Genomic DNA, 20,220 nt, shown 5'->3' on the forward strand with positions numbered 1-20,220 from the left:
AACTAAATGCATTAGTTGATTACAGCATGAACAGGAGATACTGTATAGTTTATTACTATTCATATAATAGCAATAGTATTAATAGCAATAGTATCAAGGGTTTGTTGCCACAGTATAGTTTCCCTTGTTCAATTTCCTGGAGTGAAAAGGGTATTTTCAAGTTGATGAGGCTTAGGCAAGATTTAATCTCTTAAAGTATCTCTAATTCTGGGTATTCCTATGCACACAGGAGAGGAACACAAAAAAGGTAAATATGCTAGCTAAGAAGAAAATAAAGGAAATCAGCTTGTTTAGTCTAGCAAAATAAAGACAAATTAGTGCAGCAGAAATACAATTACTATGAGTAAATATGTTGGGACATAGCACGAGGAAAGGAAGAGAACACTTAAGATATCAGACAATGTTATCACAATAAAAATAGGTAAGAACTAGCCAAGAATAAATCTCTACTGGACATCAGGTTTCCCAACCCTAGAGGAATGAGAATTTAGAGCAGCTTTCTCCTAGGGGCAAACTCCTAACTAGTTATAAAAGAAGCTGGATATATTTGCAAAAAGGATACCTGTGATGCACATGGAATATGCCTGATCACATAGGTGATACCCTCTGCTCTCACATTTTATTTTCAGCCCTTCTTTTAGTACACAACATGAAAATATCTCAGAAAGAGCACAGGTCAAATATATGCCCTGGGATGTCTTTGCCACATGGTAATAGGACAGCATGTAAGCACATCTTGCATATCTGACGGGGCAGTTTCAACATGGCCTTACTCAAGCTCAGAGTGCTGAAGCCATTTTTCTATATTTTCAGTGTTCTGAGCTTTAGTTCAGACGTAGAATCAGCAGCCTCTCCCTTCTGAATGTTATCAGCCAAACAGAAAAAATAAGTTTTCAACATGTGAAAAAGAGTTACTTGTTTTTCTCCATGCTGTATTTTGTTTCCAAGGGAGAGAAATCAGGAATGCACTCCCACAGGAGGAAGGATAAAAAGGAAAAACTTTATTGCTTTGAAAATGACCTTGATGAGTTCCTCCAAGATAGTATTGTTTTACACCTATCTATTGGAATGGTTAAATTATTAATACACATTTATAGGAGCATAAACAATCCTCCCTAGTATGTCTGGGCACCAAGGAGAGAGGGGAAACAAAATTTAATTTTAACCGAAGCTGGTGAATCTGAATGGCAGAAGAGCCTGGGAAAGCAGGCCTGCCAAACCTTTGCTACACCAGACCGTTGAGGTAAACTGTCTTTTCCATTTTTCTGCTGCCAATATGATTCCTCAGACATCAGCTCTGGTGAGATTAGTAGCCTGAAAGAGGTATCCATCTCAGCAGAATTAAGTACAAACCCCCAGACATTCAGAAATAATGAGTCAGGACTCTTAATGGCACACGATTTACCTTTAAAAGGCCTTAGATTTGTTAAATACATGTCAGTCGAATCGGATAAAACTTTAAATGCTGTTTTACCAGTCTTTTGCATAAAAGATCAGGATGGATTAGGATATGCCTAATCCTTAACATGAAATTCTGACAATGCTGCAGGCAATGGGAGTTCTGCTGATGACTTCAGTAGACCGACCAGATGCTTCTTTTGCTTTCATCTCAGGACCTCTCACTACTGGTGAATAAAAGACTCGTTCTGTGAATTACAGAGGAAAAAGTAGTTCTCTTCCTTTGTAATTGAAGAAATTGGTGACTCAAGGGTCAGTTTGAAAGAAATTGTTACTCTGCACAAAAACAGAAATAAAAACTTTCAGCTTCCCAGCTGCTATTAAAATTAAATTAAGTCACCTAAGACATCATTTCTCAGATCCTATGGAAGCAGGGTACATTTGGAGCATATTATAGGCAAGCAGAGAAGCAATCCAGGAGATGTTTCTTTGATAAATAAGATCATTTTGATTCGTTTTTTGTATGTCTATTGGACTACCTCACTCTACCATTTGTTGGTCAGTGGGCTGCCTCTCCCATGGAAGTTCTGGTAATTAATGCAAGTTTACCAAAAGATTTAGATCTTTCCTGTGGTGAAGCTTGATGCTAATGTGAATATTCATATCCCTAAATGGAGAACTTCTCCACTACTTCAATGCTGCAAAGAAGACAGGAGAAAAGAAACATCTCAGTGCAGTAGGATCTTGAGTGAAAGGTCTCAAAATTGAAGCTGGAGATAAGTATCAAGGTGAAATAATTAACATAAGTAGCTGAGTACCTACACCCATACAGTCTCAGCTGTATGGAGCATTAGCCTCTTTCTTGGTATTTCTGAAAGTCTGTATAAGTAAGACATGGTCTTTTGGGTAACTGGTTGGAGTATTTCATATACTTGTGTTTGTAGTTTAGAGATACCATCATATCTAAAGGGTACAAGGACTGTAGTGGAGTGATTTTGGTAGAAATTCAGATTCAAAATTTCTTTATGATCTGCAAATGGAAAATCAATGACAGAAAAGAAGCAGCTTTTGAAGCTTATGCCAAGTTCTGAGCTCTTGATGTATATGGTCTTCCTGTGAACCACCAGAGCATTAGAGAGCCCAAGGGCTCCATTTGGGAATGATGTCTGGGATGCAAAATTAAACAGTGTGGCTTTGCCAAAACATGTTCCAAAGACTAGTATCTGTCACTGTAGACTGAAGAGAGTTTCCAAGGAGGGTGGAGAATACAGGTTTGCACTAGTTCCTGGTAGGACCCAATAAAGTTCTGATCGCAGCTGTCTCAAACCCAAATCTGGCCGGCAAGATGATAAGGGCTAGAGAATCCAATGTAACTGCAGAGTCAGATAAATCAGAGTCAAGGTAAATGCCTGTGCAGCAGTTAAGTCATTGTGATTGTAAGCAGAAAAAAGAAAAAAAAAAAAAAAAGACATCCTCCCAGTCTGAGCAGAGAAACTTGCTGCTTTAGTGCTGGAGAAGAAACCAATGGCACCTTTGAACCTCTCTCTCTGGCTCAGGATCATAAAACCCCAACTGGCTGTAAAAGGCCAAATCTGAAGGCAAGAAGATTTTGTTGCCTCTGAGGTGCTGAGACACATTTTTGAGCTTTTTTAGGTCAACTTGTGGCTGTAAAAAGCAGAAGTAGAAGGAACAGGTGGAGGGGAAGTCCATCCTGAGTGTGGAGGCTGAAGACTGATCAAAATGGGTTGCAGAAAAGCACACTTGAAGGTACCTGAGAGAAACAGGAATGGAGAGTTTGGACTACCCTTCCTGTCTTCAGGGCTTAAGGAGCTGCTATACATGTTCTTTAAGGTGAAAAGTCTGAGCTTGGCACATGGTATGCACACATATCCACAGTAATGTGCACATTGACAGTGTCTCAAAAAATAAGACAGGTTTTCCATTTGCTGCTTTAAGCTATGATTAGACTAAGTTATTCTGATCACTTTGTTTTAAACATAAACAGCTGAAGCACAAACAGCATCACAAGTTGTGTATTACAGATAACATTTGAACATTTCTTCTCAGAGAAAACAATTGCTGTTCTCCATTCAAACTATTTGTGCCATTTCTCATGGCGTCCCTCACTCGTTATTACTGACATGCTAAGTAAGGGAAATAACAACTATATACATTTTCTGAAAATTGTTACTCATATATAATTTCATATTTTATTCTGATATGTGGAATATTAAAAAAATTTAAAGCTTACAGTGACTGACTTTAGCTTGTTTAGAATTTGCTGCCTAGGTATTGCAAGCTATTTTATGTTAACAAGAGCTTCTGTGAGTCTTTTCATAGTGTATCTTATCAGGAACCTGACATTATTGGATTTTATAGCTAGGGATGATATGGAAGATCTCTCAAAACCTTGCAAGACAGGGATAGGTCAGCCTAAATTTTGAAACTGTGATATAGATTTTCAGAAGTGTTGGTGTGCTGGCTCCATTTATCCAGTAATCTACTGTCAAACTGTAGTGTCCACATATTTTCAAGTGAATGAAGAACTCTTTGCACTTAGTCTGAAATGTTTACATACTGATGAGCAGTCACTGCATCCCACCCTGACGCTGGCTCTTCAGTAGGTTTAACTGCAATGCTTCAAGCCTCTGCTCTGTTCAAGAACTGTTTGATCCTTCAGGACTGAATTTGCAATTTGAGGTTATTATCATCCTACTCTCGCTTTCATGATAAGCATTCAACTCTTTTCTTAGACCACTCTTGCTTCCATTCCCCAAGCTTGCAAACCAGTGGGAATTAATTATACCTAGAAATGAGAGAAAGAAACATGATGAAGAACAATTGGCAGAGTCAATTCCTAGGCTGGCTTGTTCATAAAGAGCCTAAGATCAGACACCGTTTGAAAACGTAACAGATTTTGACTCAGTAAATATCTGGACAGTGGGAGGAAGGGCTTGCCATGCCTCATCTCTCCAGGAGGTTATTGCTAGAGGAGCTGTAGGCAGCTGTGTGCTCAGCTTCCACACAAGGTTTGCTGCTCCCACCCCAAGAGCACGGTCCCACCACTGACTGCATGTCGTCTGTGGGTACCCTGTTTCTCTGCCTGGTGAGTTTGAACAGCTGAAGTGGTGGAGCTTTAGCATGACGTGCTCCTGTATTTCTACAGGATGCCAGTAGAGGGCAAAGGTGACTTTAGGCTTGATGTGAGAAATAACACGAGTTGTCCTGTAGAGCCGAAAAATCGCATGAGTTAGGAGAAAATGCAAAAATAAGTGGGAGTTTGAGAAAAAGAGGTGTTCCGGGGCTGCTTTCGTAGCATTTTAACTTGCCTTACACCCGCAAGTTTCCATGCGACAGAGGGAAGCACTCCACAACCCGGGCTCCAGCCTTGCCCATGAGTGGCGGTGGGCAGCCGACAAGCCCCAAGCTGACAGAGCACAAGAGGACCCAAGGGCCATCAGCCCCAGGCCCCAAGCACCCCGTTTGCTCTCAGTATGCCATGCACATGGACAGGACAGGCCCTGCTGGGTGTCTGCTGAGAACAGAGCAGCTCTGTTACCCTGCTCCGGCCCTCGCTTCTCCATCAACTTCCTCTTCGCCTTTCCTGAGCAGCCTTCTTAAGATGGAATACAAGGAAAGGTCTCTCAGCAGTAGCATGTGGTGGCTTGTGGCAGCTGAACAACTACCCCCTTCCCTTTTCTTTAACAGGAAAGCTTACATACAAGAGTAAATAAGGGTTTTTTTGGCTCTAGTCTGGGGAAATGCACTTTGCTGTAATATAAACAATCTTTAAAGGTCTTGTAATCCAAAGAACCCAAGAAATTAAGACTCAGAAATGTAGATCTTGTTAAAATCCTTTCCCCAAGCTGAATAGAACATGATTTAAGTCACGAAGTATTTCAGATAGTCTCTAACATACGTAAGCAAAGCACTTTTTTTCTCTTTTCCCTGAAATTTCATGTCCATTGATTTGTTACTTCATTATAATATGCTACTCTTATATACAATCAAATCCTAGGTTTCTGAGAGGATTGTTTATTCTTCTGCTTCAGAAACAGAAATAGCTTAACATTTTGTAAAATTGTAGAAGTCTGTCTCAGGAACTGATGTAAAACCTTTCACACATAAAAAATAAAAAAAAAAATCAGGGATAAAATTGGAAGTGAATTGTAAATAAGCTCCTTGTTCTTTTTCCTGAGAGAACTGCTTTTATAAAACTTCCCAACAGTCAGAAGTTTTGCCAGTTCTCTCACCCACGAAGAGAGTGACGTTCTTTTCAGATACCAGTTGCTACTTTTTAGCTGTGGCTGTGCAAAGCATCTGTGCTATACCAGACAGCAAAGCCTTTCACAGGATTTGTTACCTCTTTATCCTTCCCTTCTGTTAAACAGTGGGGTAAATGAGTAGGGACCTGCTACACAGCAGTGGAAGGTTACTGAATACAGAATCCAGAGGACTGTAATCAAGACACAACATTTATACAGGCACGATAACTGACGTACAGTACAAACATTTCATCCAACTCAAAAAAAATAGATACATGTGGTTGAAAAGCCATGGAAGCTGAATAAGGACTGAGAAGAAAAACTAGGCAAGGAGGACAAATTGTTCAGGGAGAAGCTGCATGAAGAGAAAAATCCTTGTTTCTTTTCAAGAAGAGAAACATCTGGAATACACTGGCCTAGGCACAACAAACTTAGCCTTAACACTATGATAACCAAACACTCAGCAATGGAAAGGGGAGCCAGGCAATGAACTAGAAAATCCCATACAACATCATTTTCCAGGGGCCTTCACTACAAATGAAGCTCAGGAAGTAGAACTGTAATGATATGAAGTCCCCCCATTTTCTCATTATTTACCAAGTTGTTTTTTTTTTATTTTAGTACACTTGAACCATGTTAGGGCAGCTAGTTGATCTTGGTAAGTGGACAAGAACACTTTATTTCTAAGACACATATGAAATATTGCAGACATCCAGTGTACTGGCTAACACTAATCATAGAATATAAGAATAATGCTACAGAAAGATCAAAGTATAATAGACCTCTTAGAAACTAAATTCAGAAATGTAAAACTGAAAGAGATTACTGAATCTGTCCTTCTGTACCAGGCTCAGTAAATGTAGTAAGACCATCCCTGACAGCTGGGTGCCTAAACTGCTCTCAAATTCTCCAATAGTTTGAAGTCTACATCTAGACAAATGTATTGCTCTTGCAGTTAGAAAACATTTTGTAGTACCAAGCTCAGTCTTGTTTATTGCAGTGTAGACTGATTTCTTATTTTGTCTTTCTCCAGAGTCTTCAGGAAACAATGTAGTTCCCCCCTTAGCACTCTTCAACAGCCTTTTACCTGTCAGAAAATTTATATACCCTAGCAGTTGTCCTTTCTTTTTTTTTTTTTTGTTTCCTAGTCCAAATGAACATTTTCAGCCTTTTCTAACAGTTCTCTCAAAGATCACATTTTTTAAAAACATTCTTCTTGTAGCTGTGATATGGACTTCTCTCATTTTATCTAAATTTCCCTTAGAATCTGATGACCTGAGCACGTATTATATTCTCCCTGTCCTAGAGAGTGAATAATACCTCCCATTTTTTACATATGCTAATTCTGCTCATATATTCCAGGATAGCTCTCATCCTTTTTGAAGTCTTGTTTGGTACTGGATCTCTTATACCTCCCAGGTCATTCCCTGCACTAGTAATTCCGAGCCAGATCTTTTATTTGATTTAACTATCTTTATAGAGTTTCGGATGACTCTCTTTAGGTAGGAGGGTGGGATTTTAAAAATCTCCTTATCTGGGTTCTATCCTGACTCATACTGCTTTTTTTTCTAATTAATTCCGTTTTTAGTTTCTTCATATTTTGCTGTTCAGAGGCCTCTGCACCCAGGGCAGTAAAAAATTAAAATTAAGATGAGAACAGGAACTAATTATTTCTACTTGCTAATGAGGAAAGAAAAAGATCATGAAATTAAACTTCAGAGTGTTGCATATTGCACATAATAATAATTAAACTGGAAAATAAATCTGCCAGTGAAGGTAGTGGAAGCATCACCAGTAGATCTCTCCAAGGCTAAGGCTAACTGGCTACTCGTTGTCAGCACACAGTTGTATGGGTTTGCAAAAAGTCCTAAGTTACAGAGGAAAGAGATCTGCCCATGCTCTTTGGCCTTCCAAGGCTATAAATAGCACTGAATAGGTGAGGAAAAACTATGCTTGTGTTAAGATCCTCCTGTGAAGGAGACCTACCTAGGTTCTGGTCTCATCCTGAGGGAACCAGTACCACTGCCTCCCCTGGGAGAAGGTGGGTGAGTGGAGAAGCAGCAACAAGAGATGAGACACCTCATCATCTGGAGCAACAAGGAACAGGTCATCTCCTCAAGTAAATCTCAGCTGCCCTCCTGAAGACAATCTTCTCCAAAAAAAAAAAAAAAGATTGTACGCTTCTTATGAAGAATATGCACATCAGTTTTGGTTTAAATTTTACATAGTGAAGACCTTCATTCAGAAGATGTAGGTTTAGCTCCTTTTAACCCTTGAAGATCACTGTGCTGGTTGACTGAAAGAGAGGGAACTTTTCTCCCTACTGTTTGCTTCTAGAGAGTAGATACTAATTTTTGCTCTCCAAACTCCTTTCCCACCAGGTGGCATATGGCAGAACATGCTCTGTCCTTCTCCCTTGCCAATTTGTCTTACAGAGCATGACACATCCTTTGTGCAGAGAACCTAGAGTGCGTAGATGCTCAGAAGGGAGGGTCATTCCCCTCTTCTCCTCCTTCTCAAAGCCCTAGATGATGACTTTTACCATCTAGCCCTTCTTCTCATTCCCAGGGTTACAGTTTTGTGTACAAATACAAATGACTTTGCTAGTGTTACCTATCCATAGTACTTAAATATGACTCCTCTGCTTCTGTTTTTGACTAGCCAGCCAAGGGGTATGCAAACTGTGTCAATGCCACTGGTTACTCTTCTGGGTGCCAGAGGCCCCAGATATTCATGATTTCTTCTTCCACATCTGTAGTCAGTTGACTGGCCCCATCTAAAAATGTTCCATTTTTGCTTCATGGCTCCAAATGCACTTGAATTAAGCTATGGTACAAGGTTGCAGCTACACCCATGCTATGTGCTTGTGCTTTCATGCATGACTACTCTTCCATAAAGTCCTTAATAAGACAGATGGTAAATCTATTGATGGGGGCTTCTGTGCAGATGTGATATGAGGGCCTATTCCTGCTCCTGCCCTCTTACTGGCATTTGTGGGCCACTTACACTCAGGTGTTATGAAATACACAAACTGTTCCTGACATTGATCTATGATATTTCTAAAGTTGCAGTTTTGGCATTTATTGGGAATAACTGTAATTGGAAAAGTAGCACATATGGATTTCTCTAGTGTTCAAAAAAATTCCACCGTGGGAGTTTTCTGTACCCTAAAGACTCAAAACGTAGGCTGTCTAGGTTATATTGGTTGCCATCTGGCTCAGTCCCACTCTTTGTTTTCAGTCTCCAGGCCATTATGTCTTTAGTAAATAATCAAACATATTTTGTTCTATTCAATATCTTTTCTTCAGTTGCATTGTTGATTAGGAGCCAAAGGTTTATTTAAACAGGTGATAACTTTTCTGCTTACTTGGTGTTACTGGAACATAGTTTTAGGTCACATCTGCATGACAAATGCAGTCATGTCAAGTAATCTGAACACACAGCAACAAAGTGAAGTGTTTCTAAGGCTTTGAGAGCCTCCTGGAGAGTTCCAGTGAAAGAGGGCTAAGATTTCACTGTGCAGATAGGTTCACAGTTTGTGGTCATGAAGTGGGACCGGGGAGTTTAGGTGTAGTGGTAAAAGGGAAACGGGGTGGGAAGAAGGAGAGGGGCAACACAGAGCTGAAAAGGGTGCAAGTACAACAGCTCACATGAGGCACAGCCTCTCTCTAAAATCTGTTTCGAATTGCAGCCTCATTAACAAGTCTCTGCAAGTATTTAGATAGGCTTGCCTTGCCCACTCAGTGGCCCACTCGGTGCCCTGTGGTGAAGCTCTACCCTTGCTCTTCCCAAACCACATCACTGCAAGGCTAAATCCACAGCAGATGATAAAAATAGCACAGCTGAAAAAGTGCAAAAGCATGAGCTTCTTCACTGAAGCAAGCCATGACCACTCAGCTGGGTGCCTTGGTTGTTCAATCGCTACCTGTCTCTAGCTCAAGCAGCTCGGGCTGGCACTCTTTGAGCCGGGGAAGCAAGATCCATCTCCTGGCTGTCAGCCTGGAATGCCAAGTGATTGCCGTGTCCTGCCTGCAGGCAGCCGTGACGTTCCTAGGGGCCACAGGAATCGTACAGGGTGGATGCAACCGAGCAGAGGAAAGGGAAAATTACGACATACAAGCAAGGAGGAAAGTGGTGGGAGCCAGAGGAGGCAGAGAAAAGGGGTGGAAGTTGTATCCTTCCATGAAAAATGAATTGGGTCATTATTGAGTAGGTTGGAGTAGAAGATTCACGTTGAATCTTGTTGTTGTTTTAAAGAATGGTCGCTTTGCAGTAAATAAACTGCAATAACCCCAAAGCCTTTTCCTCCCTGTCTGTGCCAGAGGAAGCTAAGTTTATCCCGAGTGTTTCCAAAACCACATAGCATTCGAAGGCACAGGAATATATCGTGTCAGAAACTTTTAAATGAAAGTCAGTTAGAGCTTCAATGTCTTTCTACCTTATTTTTTATTTTTATTGCATTCTCTGAAAGAAAAAGTCTGTCTCAAGCCTACACATTTTAACAGGCTGCCAGTTCTTTCCTGCAGCTTTTTCAGCTTTCAAGTATTCATGCCCCCATAACATTACACTTCTTAGTTACTGATAAACATCATAGAACTAAACTCCCTCAGAAAAGTCAGCATCACTTGGCCAGACAACATCTTCAGAAAAGTGTTTAAAATGATTTGCCTGAAAACTTATTTCCTAGTGTTTTAGAGCAAATCTCCAGGTCTCTGAATTCATCCTGCACTTGATCTGAATTGTGTCTTTTGCCCTAAAAAATTGTTCCCAACTCAAAATGCTCACTTTAATTTTGCTTGAACGACATGTACTGGGGTTATCAGAGTGGATGCTGAATACCGGCCTCTCTCCTCCACTTAAGCTGCTGTAAATGATGAAGAACTTGCACCGCAGAACTACAGAGAACTTTGAGCTTGAAGTTTAAAAATAGGTATTCTCTTTATTTTGCCTTTATCTGATACCTATCTATGAGAGTAGCTTGATATTTTACATTAATTTAAAGACTCGGGAGCTTCAGATTCTGAAGAAATGCAGCATGGAAAAAAAAAGATATTAAAGCCTGTCCCGCTTTCCTTTTGTAAATGCCCTCCTTGTAAGCCTTTCTCGCTTTGAGTTAAGCCACCAAATTTCTACCATTTATCTAAAAACTGACAGCCAAGAAAAACAGCCAAAGAGGGAACTGTCCCCCCTCAAATGTCCACAGCAAGCTGCATACTCCTGCTCTTGTGTTCATTTCCCATTCTAATCAGCAATTAAAAAGCAGACCAATTAGCTTGCTATTTTTCCTTCCTTTCCTGTTGTGCCAGAGATGGGGTTGGCAAAAGTCCCAGGCTGAGAGGAATAGAAAATATCAAAAGAGGTTGTCTGTGCCTCAAGTCTTGATTTGTTCCTTTACTTTTCACTAACTGCCAGTGTACCACAGGTAAGAAGCAAATATGAAGGCTGCCAGAGAAGGACAGCACAGCTTTATGAATAAACACTTATCCGCCAGCTTCAGACGTTTGTGGTTTCTATTTCAACCTGAACACGGATGAATTTCACATTCAGGGATGCACATATTTTTCAGTTGTGCTCAGCAACCAGGAGTACTTAGGAACAAGTGCTCCCCTGCACCCAGTTTATTTTGATCAGTGTTAAGTAGGGCCCAACCCACAAACAAGCACACAAAAGGATTTTCGTCTCTGATCTTAACAACATTAGGAATTAATTATGATACTTCCTTATACACCCAGAAACTTAACTAGACAATAAACAAGAATGTGATCAGCAAGAACCCAAAGCTGTAAGTCCATAAACCAGTGCAAAGCCTTCAACAGGATTTTTGTTCTCAGTGCAGGACAATGTTCATTCATACTGTGTGGTCATTCACCTGAAAAGGCGTAGCGTGGTGCCACGTGCCACTCTTACGTTCCAGTAAGATTAAAAGTGTGTGAAAGGACTTGCTTTTTCCTGAATAACTAGTGCATAGATCTAATTGGAAAACACAAGTGCTTCTGTTCAGCATATTTAGGGAACCATCAAAAAGAATTTTCCTACATTTTAGTATGGGAAATTTCAAAAAATGTCTATGGGGAAAAGAAAAAGTTAAGTTTGACATCAGATATCTTGTGTTTTAAACCCCTCACTCTAATTTCAGAATTAGTATATTCAGATTTTTGATGTTCTGTCTCTGTCATTCACAGTCTCACCCTAATTTAGAAAAAAGGGGGGACAAAGCATATTTTCCACAACTTTCTCCTTCTTAAAAAAAAAAAAAAGATAACATGCAAAAGATGAGGAGTGAGTTGTCAACACTTCTACTCTGTCTTATAAGCAGCTAGGAGAAACAATAGGGAGGCAACTTCTGGCACCCCATAAAAATAATCCTAAAAATAAAATCTGAAAATATTCCATTCATGGTTGCTTCAGTTCAGTTTGTAAATTCTGAGTGATTTTTTTTTTAAGTATTTCCATCAGAATATTTATCATATATGAAAAATCTTTTTCATATGTATATATATATACTTAATAAGAAGGAATTCTGGCTACAGGCTGTACTTGGAAACAAGGAGATGAGAGGAAGCCCTTCTCACTAGGATGTGTTACCTGGTTTTCAGAGCCCTGTGATTTGAAATAGCAAATTTCCTTGGCCAGTGAGCTGAAAATTTGAGTGCATTTTGTTTTGGACCTCTGCGCTCCACTCAGTCCTGGTAGTTCTCTGTGCTAGGAGGGCGGTATAATCCAAAATAATCACTACGTGAATTTGGTTTCATTTCAGGACACAAAGCACCTGCTTTGACACATCACTGTGTTCCCACAGAACATCATCCCCCCGCATCACCTCCATCAGTCTAGTTTTTTTGGGAACCAGGGCACAAATCAGGGCAATAAAAGTTGTCAGCACACCTCTGAGCCCTTGCCTGCATGGTGAGAGCTAGCAGATGTTGCTTTAGCTGCATCGCAGCAGAAGGTATCTACCAACATGAAAGTGAAAAGCAATCCCTTAGCAAGCTCTGTAAGTATTTCATGCTGTGCAAGACCTATAGGTGACAAACACGTCTGAGCTGAGAGGTAAACAAGGCATTGGCCTGCCAGGAAAAGGCAAGGCTGAGTGCTCACTATGAGCACATCGGTGAGGTGTGCTGGGAAGAGCAACAAATCCTAATCCTCGACACCCACAGGCTCACTAAGCCCCACTCCTTGTAGGTGCCCCTTTTCTTCCAGTTAACTCCGCTCCTTTCCTGCTCTTTTTTCCCCCACCCTGCAAGGGGACATGTAATAGGACTGCCTGAAAGTTCGCTGTGGGGAGCACGTGGCCGCATGGGTGAGATGTTGGGTGCTGCAGCAGGACTGGGGTTGCTTCCACCCGCCTGCCCCCCGCTCCCCCTTGTTCCTCAGGCATGGAGCAGAAATAAAGCCACAGCCTGCTATAGGGCTCCAAAGCTCTGCAGGGTGTCTGAAGGAAGCATGTCCTCTCCGCTTGCAGGTCAGGAGAATTCTCCATATTTTTTATTTTTTGAACAAAAAGAAGCCAACATCTAATGAACACTGTACTCAGCCCATCATGTTATTCCTAGCTATATAGGAATAGAGTATTAGTTTTCTTACCAAGCTAAAAGGTTGAAGCTAAAAAAGGTTAAAAACAAAAGCACAAAAGACCCTTTCTGAAAGGCACATGGTATAAGTCATGAATTTAAAAGACAATTCTTCCTGCTCAAGCTGCAGAGCAACAGTCCTCCCCCGCCTCCCACTAGATCCTTGCATAAGTGTTGAAAAAGAGATTTTACAGAGTCTTCGGGATTTAAGTCCAGCTATGGGAAGCTGCCCTGAAGAAACTGAAGTAGCACTTTCCTGTATAAAATGGCCCCAAACAGAAGCTCTCTACCTACTGTGCCACTGTCTTCATCTCCCAGAACTAAAGGTTCAAGTTCTGTGTTTCCTTCAGCTACAGATTGCTGGTTATCACGTTGCACCACATATTCTAAAGACTAAATTATAAATAAGTGTTCAGATTTCAGTTTTTCTAAGTGTCAGCTGGTCTGCGATTATATCTATTAAGCTATTGTGTTCAGAGGAACCCACAGCCAGGCATGGACCATAAGAACAGGCGCGTAACAGATACAGGTTTATCCTGTTTTCCTACTTCTTGCTACCCTACCCCCTTGAAATTACTCTCTACCAAAATACCGAGGGCAGTCGGTGAACAATACAATAGTCTGTGGACTCCAGCCTGCTGGGAGCTGATAGAAACGTTATCAGGTGCTTACCAGACTCAGTTATGTCCTACCCTCGGCATCATGAGGGGACACCACCTCCCTGGCTTTGGCTGTTGCAGGCAGCAGCCACCAGCCAGGTACCTCTTCCTCCTCCACCACTTCTGTGAACTCTTCTGGGGAAGGAGGAAGACTGGCTACCCTTACTCAAAGCACGTCAGCCTTCACCTTTCCCTCCTGTGCCTCATGCATCGCCCAATTTTCCTAGCTCACACCTCAGGGATTTCACCCAGTTGCACAGAAGCCAAGGTTCAGTCTCCACTCCCCCAGGTTGAGGCTGTCCCAGTTTCTGCAGATGTCTCCACCTCTATCGTGGGTATCACTGACTCACATTTTGCTACCCATTAAGGCAGGCGGTTATATTTTCTAAGGCATTTTAAGGCAACCACTGTAGTTGAAAGACTGTAAATACTGCTAGACCTCCAGACTATGAGCACTGCTGCTAAAAGTCTTGTGAAAATTCACTAACAGCCACTCAAATATTTCAATAGCTCTGGCATGAGATGCAGACATTAGCTATAAACATCTCTTATTTTATCATAGTACTGATCAATTCTAACACTTCCTGTCTCACTGCATCTTCTTTAAAAATAAACAGCCCCTTGAAAAAACACTGTTGTAGAATAAACTTTTCTACCCCCTTCAACAGCTGTCCCAAATCCTTACCGTATAATATTTTGCTACGCTGTATTTAACTGCAGACTAGATGCTGCTGGTCACCAATACTCCATACAAGTGTTGGCACCTGCTTGCATAAAACAACTCGCTTTATCGGCTCCTTACACCTTCAAGCCCTTTGGAACAGGACCAGCCTCATCTGTGAGATGCATTACAACTATAGGGAGCTGTAAAAAGAAATTTCATTTCTCGACTGAGAGGGTAAATTGTAAAATTTTTATTGCAAAATATTAAAATAAATTACATTTTACAAAGACTTAGCAAATATTTACATACAGTGTGATTCCAGTGACAATCAGCAACAAAGAATAGACAGACAGGCATATTATGGAGTGATAGAGTCAGAACTGTACAAACTTCAAAAGCAATTATGAAAGACAAGCTAATTTTCTAAAAGGTAAATCCATCACAAGTGGAATGAATCCAACGAGGCACAAAAATCACAAGTCTACAACAGAACTCCTGGTTTTCTGTTTAGGTCAACAGACTTGTATATTGCTTTTTGCTCTCCTCATCAGCAACGCTTGTCTGTCTCTACTTGTACTCTCCAAGCTCAGCTGGAGAAAAATATCTCAACATATACAGCTGTGTCACCATGGATCTGTTATCGGTCTCTATGGTTTTATTTCTGCATGTTTTGTGACATCTATTGCCAGCAACAGATTCACAAATCATTAGGTTCAGAAAAATTTAACACATCACTTCTTGTATTTCCTCAGTGATTTCGTACCAGTGTATCAGATGTGTTAGATTACCTGCCATGAGATATGTATCTGAAAACTATGCCCTTCTGGTAAAAACAGGCTTCAATAGCACAAGAAAAAAGCAAGAAGTGTCACAATCACGTCATGAAGGATGGGGTAACCTAGTCTATAACATTTAAAAGGGCCTTTATAGGAATAGATTTTTGTCACATTTCAAGATTTATTTTTCTAGTTTTTGAAGTATTGGCTCATTTTGGCAAAATTAGTAAGTTACTATTGTGAATGCAGACCTATGCTGCACATCATGTGACTGGAAATACAAGCTACTTATAGGCAATAGATAGAAAGAAGAGTTTTCACTTCTACTCCATCTTTTCCTTATATGTGCTTTTAAATTATTTAAAAAAAAAAAAAAAAAAGACTCCCCTTTCCTCTCTTTCCAGTAAGAGATCTGCCTCACCTATAAAAACTAATTACATAGTGTTAAGGGAGCTCCTAACATCACTAGTTAGCCAAATGAGATCTTACATGGCATCCAAAGAAAATGTTTCCAGGTTGACCAGATAACTGAAAAAACTACAAAACCTTACCAAATAGCACTAGGGAATTCATTGAAATTAATCGGAGGCACTTTTGAGGCTGAAAAGCTCAAAATCCAGCCTGGACACCCCTCTAACTCACTTTTCTCAAGACATGGAAGACAGGCAGACAAAAAACTGTCTTGCTTAGCACTTCGGTACTTCTGAGATGGCACCATAATATTAAAACCCTTGGGAAATGGTTCAACTTTTTGGAGAGCCAGCATGAAAATCATGTGCCAACCAAATCCCTCCAGAACACTGAAAACAAGTAGGGCTTAATGAGACCAATTATGTTGGCCCCTGTAAAGATTATTTTTCCCCCCAGTATTAGAACTGCATTAAGGCACATGGTGGGGATGTCTTGAGAACAGTTTTGTGAGGTGTGATCATGTTTCCCAAAAAAAAAGTGGGAATTTTGTACTTTGTTTTAATAAGTTTAAACTATTACTTTAAACCCCATGATGCTGATTATACATACAGTCTATGCTGACTACACTGGGAAAGGCCAAAGAGCTGCATCTAACATGATAATATGAAACAGATCCCATCCATTCTCAGCTCTGGCATACAAGTGCACTTCACAACGGAGAATGGAGAATCTGGGTTCCAGTGTGCAACAACCCTCCCAATCAAAGAAGCCCAGCCAAGTATCTGGGTCGTATTATTTCTGTCTTAAAGAGAAATTTATTCACTTATTATTTTGCAATGAAGATCAGACTTTGACTATGCTTTTCCATTTCATATGATTTCAGCAAGCATTTTCTCTCCTTACTGTCCTGTAGCTTTTTAACTGTTGCTAAAACTTTTGATCTTTGCATCAATAATGGAAGACAAGTCGGAGGACAACAAAAGCTATATGGAGTGCTTTTTCATTTTCTTTCAACCTAATATGAACATTTTTAAATTAAAAAAATGCAGGCTAGACTTGTTACACAAACACCTTGTGTATCAGGTATGCCATCTTACCTAAAATTTCTTAGGGTTACAAGGTACAGCTGTCAACCACAACCCTTCAGATACAAAGAAATAGTTGAAGAAGGGCTTGGAGTCATTTTAAAAAAATGCAGGGGTGGGTGTGTGCACGGTGGGGGAGTCATTTAGAAGTAAGTCAGAATCTTTTTGATAGCACATCTCCCTCTTTTCCTTCAGATGCAATAACATAATGCAATTAGATTTTAAATTAGAATCTCCCCAAATTATCATCAAATACATACTAACTACTGATTTCAATGATGTTGGTTCCACATTTTTGTCGGTATAACAGGCTTGGCCCTAGTTCACTTTCTATTTGAAAAATCTCATATACGTGGAAGATGCTGAAAAGAAATCAATACAGACAATCTCTTATTTCACAGCAGGCAACTTCAATACTTCTTGTCAACAGGACATCCAACCAGACTGCCAGTTTCCAAAGGAGAGGCCGGCAATTGAAGCTGCAGCTCATATTTGTAGTTATTAGAAAAATGCAGTAATTCAAGATTAGCACTGTAAGATTCCATAAGCTCATTTTACAGAGCTAGCAAGTCGGCCAGCATTACACTGAAAATGAGAATTAAACAACTTAACTGTTCACTGAACTTTGAAAACTTGAGGACATACTGGAATGACTTAAACACAGCGAAACTATACAAAATAACAGAACTTGAGATGTTAAGGTTCAAAGGTCTTGGCTATTTTCTGTTCCAAGTAGATTGGATACAACCGAAGTCAGTACCTTTTGCCAATGCATAATCAACAGCCTCATTTGAAAGAGTTCTCCAGGTTAATGCAAGGATACGGAAAAAGAAAAGGAAAAAACATGGTATAATTTTCTTTGCAGCCAAAATGACTTGGGCTTAAACGTTATGAAAAAGACATATTTCCTTCTCAATGAGAAGCCCATTTCCAAGCCACATATAATACTTTCAGGAGCTTAGAGCCAAAGTCCCTTTCAAAAAGTGCTTTATGGCCTTAAGTCACTTGATCACATCTCAGCTTTGCACAAGACTTGACATTGTTCAGCCTTCTTGAAAGTGGGATAGAATAACCATTGTATATGCACATAGATCAGGCTTTAAAACAAAACAAATAAGCAAAGTATAATCAACTGTTTCAAAAATCATCTCTCATTCAAGTCTAGTCTGAAGTACCAAGGCAGGGAGGAACACCAAACAATACTGACTAACACATTGCACAGGTCAGTAGCAGTGCTGCAGGTCCCTTCTGATAGGCATTAGGGCGTTTAGAGAATATCTGCATCTCCAAAGGTGATTTTTTTTCCCCGCAGAAGAGCAGTGTCACTAAAACTTCACCTGTACATAGATACTGTATAAGGTTCATTCAAGTATTTCCTCTAGGAAATGGACAGTGGAAGGACACTTTCAACATTAAGAAAAGTCTGTTGCATCCTGCTTGTGCTCGTACATGCTTTGATCAATAGGTTTTCCAGTCACCTTAATCTTCAACAGTTCTGGGGCTGATGTGCAGTTTAGCAGCCCAATTGGTGAGCTTCATCCCAGAGGATTTTTGCCTTCTCAATCCATTCCTTGGAATTTTTAATTTGAATATTTTGTTCACGAAACTACAACTAAATTTGACAAGCACTGACATATTCCAGACAGATGTTTTAGAAGCTTCCTCCTCTCCTCAGTCTGCCAGTGCACCCCAGCTCAGATCTGTGTGCCTCTGGTATTCCATCTAAAGTTTCTCATTAAGAACCACTAGTGGTTGCACCATTTTTTTTTGTGGTACAAACTTAACAATGGGTAGTAAAACAAAAACAAAACAACACAACACAAAAACAACCCTTGCTTTCATTTTTGATCAAAGCAGGATTCGAATCCAGGTTTTCAGAGTTGAAGGGCTAGTGGAGTAACCGAACACATTTGATGCCCAAACCAGTCTCTTTGCAACAGTATAGTTAAACTCCAAAACTAATTCCTCAATGAAATGCATAAATGTAGAGCAGGTCCAGTGTATTAACTAGTCTTTTCTTGTCTACTTTGTTCAAGAACCATAAAATCCCGAGACTGAGCAGGACTCCTGATTCAACTGTTATTTTACAAGTCTGTTCAGATAAGCAAAGCTGATGGGCTCAGAAACCAACTTAGGATAGGAAAAGGACACTGGAGGTCATTAGTTTGGGTCTTGCTTTTGTTTTCAAAGAGACAGGAGAAGTTGCAAAAACATGCTTTTCTCCTTGCTCCATTAATTTGTTCAATATGCACTGACCATTTTCAGAAAGCCACTGTCCAGCATGCTTCACGTTGCAGCCTTCACATTGCTTACTGTATTATACTCATTCATCAGTTGTTCATAAGGCACAGAAAGTTCTAGCTCGTTGTTGGTAAAGGTAGATTCGTCAGAGGATGGGAATTTTACCAGTTTTTTTGCAGTTTCAGGTTCCTCTACAAGATTATCATCCATGGAGGATTTTGAAGTTTCCTCATCATCTGAGATATCTTCCTCTTCATCATCATCCTCATTTACAAACGTTATATTGGCATTCTCAAATATTAAGGGTCGATAGTCTCTGGAATCCCATACTTCACCTTCTTCTTCACTTATCCTGTCTAGCTGGTTTACAAACATGGTTCCTTCTAGGGGGCTGTCTCCAATACGTTTATCATGCAGGTGTCTGAGTACATGACCATTTTGAATGTCCAGGGAAGACTCCTCATACTCAAATGACTCTGTTTTTGTGTAAGTCACCTGAGCATCTTTACTGGTATTCTGCATATTTTGTTTGGTATTTTCTACTTTGATCATCTTGTCATTGTTTGTCTTCAGGGCCTTCTTCCCAATTTGTTTAATAAGATCATTGTAGGTCTCTTCCTTCTTTGAAAGGAAGCTGAAAATGTTCACATCCTTGGAGGTACCCATTTGAAGGGGTTTTTTAGACCTAGGATGGTTGTCAAAAGACTCTTTTCTTTTTTTCCTCCGTTTCTTGATTGCTTTATGAACCTCCACAAACATACTGACCTTCCAGTTGACAAAGAGTGAAAGCCAAGCTAGTCCCAGATAGATCCATAACTCCACAAAGTATCTGTAAAGGGCATGATAGTTTGCATCTGGATTTACGCCTACAAAGAATTAAAAACAAGAACATTATTGAAAGAGGACTCACAGATGAGAAATTTTAAGTTACTACCCTGAGAAGCACTCCATTCCATACAGTCTGACTGCTGGGCTACAACATAAAATGACAGCACATGCTCCTTGTAAGCTATAAAAGTAACTTTTTTCTTTTTGAAAAGATATAAGCATTCCCCCAGCCCTTAAAGTACAGGTATAGGTACTTTGCTTGAGAAAAGGATCAGCCTCAGAATTCCACTTCCCAAGGACCATCTCCAAAGCCTCAAAT

General features: G+C 40.2%; 1 protein-coding gene across 1 annotated transcript in view; it reads right to left on the bottom strand.

Annotated features, from left to right (window-relative positions):
• Positions 1-14,795: 14,795 nt before the first annotated feature.
• Positions 14,796-20,220, bottom strand: part of KCNK5 (potassium two pore domain channel subfamily K member 5) — a 39,493-nt gene continuing 34,068 nt past the window's right edge. The window contains exon 5 of the mRNA XM_083828798.1: positions 14,796-19,939. Within this exon, the coding sequence (XP_083684924.1) occupies positions 19,119-19,939 (821 nt within the window). The 3' untranslated portion in view covers positions 14,796-19,118. The remainder of the gene's footprint in view (positions 19,940-20,220) is intronic.

The sequence above is a fragment of the Anser anser genome (assembly GCF_964211835.1).
Source record: "Anser anser genome assembly, chromosome: 3".
Lineage (NCBI taxonomy): Eukaryota > Metazoa > Chordata > Aves > Anseriformes > Anatidae > Anser > Anser anser.